Raw genomic sequence first — 6,000 nt, forward strand, 5'->3', positions numbered from 1 at the left:
GACTTTAAACACAAACTAGCTTAGCTTAGAGACTCTGCACTGCTGCCACAGAAGATATTTTACATTACCGTGCAAAGTTATATTGAAACTATTTGGATTCTCTTCATTTCTTGTAACCAAGTACTGCTGGGCCTACATCTTATTTTGTACAGATGAGAAGACTTTTCTCGAAGGCAGACTGATAACAGCAGAAGAGGCATAGTGCAGCGAGGAGGGAAGTATATCACCAAACTGAGAAGCTATATCCTGAAAAACTGGCCATCCATAGACTGTAAAAAAGATTGACGATGCGTCTCCACTTCCTTACACAATAGAAAAGTGAAGCCAAAACATTCAAGTATGGCTGCTGTCATTTCACGACAATGACGTAATTTGGAGCCTGAGTCTGCGCAGTAGTGATTGTGAGGTGGAGCCACGGTATCAAAGTCCTGCCTCAACAGAAAGTCAATATAATAAATCAGATTCATGTCCTGCAGACCGCTACTCATCAGTGCACATTACACATCAGACAGCCGGACTGTGAAAGACAAGATGATGGATCTGTGTCTATTCCTAACACACAGGACCTTTAGCAGAGATTCCTCTAGAAGAGCGTACAGGAGTCTACAAAATAGAAAAGGGCATCTGATACTGTAGATATATGTGTGTCTGAATGACAAAACATCATCTGCAAACATCTTGCTCTGAACTAGGTTTGTTTTAATGCGTGTGAAAATTCAGTATGATGTTTATTGTGACTTAAGATATAATGGTGGTCTCAGGGTTATTGGGTTTAAGATGTAAACCTCTGCCTTTACCCTGTGCAGGACGACAGCTGTCTGACCGGAGGCAGGAGGGACGCTGTGGGTCTACTGTGTCACTGAATATTTAAAGGCTTTGTTGAGAGGTGCAAGTCATTGTTTATTTGTGTCAGACCATTGCAGTGAGAAATGAGGAGAGGAAATGATGGTTTTAAAACGCTTATATCAGGATCCGGTCCAATCTGACCCATTCTGAGTCATCTAAAATACTGGATATCCTAAAAAAATTAATAAAATGACAACTTCACAGTATTAATAATTATATATTGTGTAATGTCAGTTTCTTATCTACAATTCAGGGATTTACATTTATGCACTTGGCATACATTTTGATCTGAAGAAACTTCAGTTACTTAAATACATGTACTTAAAACACATTGAAACACACAGAAAGAAATGCTTTTCCACTTTTTATGTTTAAAAGGTTTAAAAAACAACAACAACACAATACTGTGTGTAATATTCACAGTTACAGTGATAACCAAAATTGTTAATTACAGTTTGAAATGTGTTTTCCTGTTTATTTATTGTGATATGTAAGTGAGTATTAATGTTAGAGGATTATTTTTTCTACACTAATTTTTGGTGAATTGTATTGAATCCAATCTGTATCAATCTGTCCTCCACTATTACGATCATATATGTTTTCAACTCAATACAAGGGGCTTTCAAAACATGTCCCTCAAGAACTACTGAATGGAAGTCCCCAAATCTATCTAACACACACACACACACACACACACTGACCTGCAGTCTCTTCATGGTCTGGGAGTCCTGGTCAGCCTTGACCTTACAGGCCACCAGCAGCTGAGCGGTGGATGCTGCCACCTGTTTGGCTGAAGAGATGAGCTTCTCCTCGCTGGCGTGACCCTGGACGGCAGAGTTAGCCGCTTCACACAGGTTGTTGGTAGCTGCCGCCACCATACGGGCCTAGAGTCATGGACAAAATATGTTAAACATCTGCCTAATCAAAATCTACTTCATGCATGTATGTGTATGCATCTGAAACCTCTGCATCTAAATATATCAGAAGAAACTGAGAAATTCACCCAAAAATGACAATTCTGTAATCATTTCTGGGTGAATGACTCCTTAAGCTCAAGAAATCAGCACTGCTTGTGACAGTGACGTACAGCTGAAATGAGACCCTGTGACCACTGTCCATCATCCACCGCGTTGGCTCGGATCGCCCCGACCTGACAGAGAGAGACAAAGAGAAACACTGAACAAAGCGTGTGATTTCCAGGCATTCTGGACGAAGTGTCCCAGAGCAGCACCTGAGCGCAGTCGTGAGGTGTGTGCACGCTCGTACCTTCCCTTGAGCCACCAGCTCTCTCTGAGCGGCAGATGCAGCTTTGACCAGAGCGCTGGTGGCCGCAGCGATGGATTTGGCTGCTTCCAGGATCTGCTCCTCGAAGTTTAGACTCTCATCGGCTTCCTGTGATCAGAACAGAGCAAACGTTCATTTCAGTCACACTGTGACTGATCCTAAGGTTTCTCACATGCACATGAACACATCACGATGATTTTTTGAAGATGATGATGATGATGGAGGTCAGTTCATGCTGCATTCATCTTTCATGTGATTTGTGTTACCTTAAATCCAAATCCAAACTGGGCAATGCAAACGGGAATAGTAAGGCAAATGTCACGTAATGATCAGGAAGATCAGCTTCAGAATATATGAGCACTGAGTGGGATTTTCCAAGCTAATGTAAATGTGAAGGAGTTAGGCTGCTCCTGAGGGACGTGGGGAATGTCTCCTCACCTTGGGTTTGGCTCGGGGTTTCAGCTGCTCTAGTTTCTTGGCGGCAGCTTCAATGGCAGCTGCGGCTCCCAGCAGCTCATTTTCGGCGATGACGGTCGGGTCCTCAGGATCCACCCACTCTGTACCTAAAGAAAGCATCGTAACCAATCAAACTCGTGTGCGAGATTCTGCGGTGAACCTGTTATTAAATGCTATATCTTGACCTTGTATTCGTCCTCTGATCTGAGCACATTCCACATTGTTTGGATTTGGATTTTTTGATTATCTTTGTTTACAAATCCTGAGGTGTGACTGGTATGAGAATAATTTGCTTAAGGAAAATATTCAACAACAACGCAAAAATATTGTTCTGAATTGTTAGTATGAGAAAGATCAGTAAGATTATTAGATTATTCATCATTGAAAGTATTCGTTATTGAAAGAAGTCTCTTCTGCTCACAAGGCTGCATTTATTTGACCAAAAAACATTGGTATTACTATGAAAATGGCAGGTTTTTACACTTTTTTTTTTACAGTTTTTATTACACTTTATTTTAAAATGTAATTTGTTGTTGAATTATATTACTTCAGTGTCACATGATCTTCAGAAATCATTCTAATCTGCTGATTTGTTGCTGAAGAAACATTTCTGATTATAATCGAAGCTGAAAACAGTTGTGGCTGAAAGCTTGATACATTGTATTTATCAGGATTCTTTAATAGAATGCTGAAAAGAACAACATTTATTTGAAATGGCAATCTTACATTACAGTATACACATTTTTAATGTCACTTCTGACCAATGCATCCTTTATTGCTTCATTCTTTAAAAAAAATCTCACCGAACCCAAACTTTCATAAAGGAACATAATTTCCTTTATGTGCAGCAGAAAGTCTAAGTATCAAATCATGTTAAATATGTTATTTTACTCATATACATACTGGATACCTAGGTTATTTTGTGTGTGTGAATTGGCATCTACTGTATAAATCATCCTTTTTCTTTAAATCCTCACACAGACCCCCACAGAAATTCTCCTGATCTCTCATCATGTGTTAAATCAGGGTCTGTGTGTTATCACCCGAGCTCTCAGATCACTTGCGGTGGATTATCCTGATAAATCCTGCTCATGATGCAGAACTGGAAGCGGACACTTGACCTGAGCTGATGGAAAGCACGAGAGGGCAAGACGTACCCCACAGCCAGGAGATAATCCCAGTGAAGCTGCGCTGGCTTGTGTAGAGTGTGTGTACTGAGAAACACGTCGTACCTTTCATGGCCTCGGCGGCCTGAATGAGCTCCGTCACTGAACCGGCCACGCGCTTGGAGAAGTGTGACAGCTGCTGTTTAAGGTCATGACTCGGTTTCTGAATGATCTGTGGAGAGAGAACGCAGGACTTCAGACACATGAAGCTCTTAAAGCATCCTAAATAAGAGACTGTTAAATCAATCTGACACTGAAGACATCTTCAGCTCCTCACAGACAGTTCACTGCTGTCAGACACTCATGCGGTTAACTAGAGGAAAAGAATCCGGAGCTTTCTGTGCGTGTGTGTGTGTGAGTGTGTCCTCAGCGTGTCCTCCAGGGAGGTGCTGGTGACAGAGGAACAGGTGCGTGGCATTAGCAGAGCTATTCGTTTGGGACACACGGCTAAGAAAAGACTTGGCCATGAGCAGGAATGCTGGGAATGACACAAACAATACCAGAAACACACACACAGACAAACATATGCTGTCCGTCTATATAAACCCAACAGAAGCACGAAGCACTCTTCAGAGTTCCCATCTTCTGAGCCTGTGGTCCGTTTCTCTTTAAATGTCAGGTGACTGTATTTGGATTGAAAAGATGCAAAGGATCAAAAGACTACTGACGTGTCCAATAGGATGCTCAACATACTCAAACATTCAAAAAATTAGACAGAAAATATTCAAGAGCTGAGTAAAACTAGAGTTTGTGGTCTGAGGCGATATTTGTTTTTATGAGTTAGAGATAAGACAATGTCTCCATTTCAAGGTTTATGACATTAAACTCCCAAAACTTTAAACTCATGTACCTCTGGTTCTGGTTTACTATCTTTGTGGGGAATCCTGATACTGTACACCCTACAGCTAAACCATCCCCTCACGGCATTTACATTCTCAAAAAAAATCATTCTGTATGACTTATAAGCTTATTTACCCATGAGCGCCTCAATTTATGTCCCCACAGTGACACGAGTCTCACACACGCACGCAGGCGCAGGCACACGCACACACACACACAGACACACACACACAGCACAATCCGAAGGAGAATACTCATTTATGAACACAGAGAAGTCTAATATGGCATATGGCAAAATGTTAAATGATTCTGCAAACCATTCTTTCATTTCATTCTGTATTTCTGAAAACTTTGACAAATGTAACAGACCAGTAACAAATCATTTAGACTAATAAAGATGCTATTAATATTTTATATTTAAAAGATGTCACCTTCATGAAAAACGAGCATGAGAATAAAATCACACAAGTTACTACATTAATATATTTTACCAGTGCTTCTCAAGTGGTTTTACCTCAAGAAAACAGACCTAAAGTGTGCAACTACCGATCTGCAGAAATAACAATGCATCAGGATCTGGTGCAAGATATGGTGAACATGTCAAAATGTCCAGTTTTATACAAAGTTTTGTTGGCTGGTGGATTTTTAGATGATTTGTCACTACGACAAACGGTCTAATATCTGTAAAACGATCTGGAAAAACTGAATTCTATTAAACTGTTTTTTGTCACGAGAGTCTATAGATGACACATGATACAATTTACATGAAACATTTAAAAAGGAAGTTTCAAAATCATAAGTCAAAGTCAAAATGGCAAAAAAAAAAAATGGAAATGGAAATAAATACAGATCTAAACCCACCAGTTGAGAAGCACTGCAGCACACAGTATATTATGTTATTTATGTGTCATGTTAAGAGGTTCAGCACACACAAAACACACACACACATGCACAGTCAGTCACCTTTAACTCACCGGCTATCACAGTGAACCCACTCACACACACACACACACACACACACACACACACACAGAGAGAGAGAAAACAGAAAATAAATGAAGAAAAGCACTGAAATGAATTTCTCAGACCTGTATAGAAATGTTACCTTGTTACAACCTCAAAATCCCTTAACTAATCCTTATTAGTTTAAATAATTAACTACATCTAATGTTATCGAATCATATTTTAACTACCTTTCAATACATTTAGACAAATATTTGAGTCACTGACCCATTGAGTGACAAACACACTGTGAGTTTGTGAAATATGGGACATTTCAGCGAGCGACCAAAGGCTGCGTCAGTCATTTCACACAGCTTTAACTCTACTGACTCCTGGAGGAGCTCTGGAGGAGCGTGTGTGTGTGTGTGTGTGTGAGGACACTCACCACTAGCACGTGCTCCAGCAG

General features: G+C 40.3%; 1 protein-coding gene across 2 annotated transcripts in view; it reads right to left on the bottom strand.

The window, feature by feature from the left end:
* The window catches only part of LOC113053988 (talin-1-like), a 66,191-nt gene that overhangs the window by 3,272 nt on the left and 56,919 nt on the right, over positions 1–6,000 (bottom strand). Inside the window, exons 48-54 of one of the 2 annotated variants that reach the window (XM_026219181.1) lie at positions 5,980–6,000; positions 5,567–5,569; positions 3,819–3,924; positions 2,569–2,693; positions 2,113–2,238; positions 1,934–1,996; positions 1,548–1,730 (exon numbers count right to left, since the gene is read on the bottom strand). The exon at positions 5,980–6,000 is cut by the window's right edge and continues 87 nt beyond it. In XM_026219181.1, the coding sequence (XP_026074966.1) occupies positions 1,548–1,730; positions 1,934–1,996; positions 2,113–2,238; positions 2,569–2,693; positions 3,819–3,924; positions 5,567–5,569; positions 5,980–6,000 (627 nt within the window). The remainder of the gene's footprint in view (positions 1–1,547; positions 1,731–1,933; positions 1,997–2,112; positions 2,239–2,568; positions 2,694–3,818; positions 3,925–5,566; positions 5,570–5,979) is intronic. The other variant, XM_026219182.1, reaches the window with a different exon arrangement.

The sequence above is a fragment of the Carassius auratus genome, chromosome 35 (assembly GCF_003368295.1).
Source record: "Carassius auratus strain Wakin chromosome 35, ASM336829v1, whole genome shotgun sequence".
NCBI classification, from domain to species: Eukaryota; Metazoa; Chordata; class Actinopteri; order Cypriniformes; family Cyprinidae; genus Carassius; species Carassius auratus.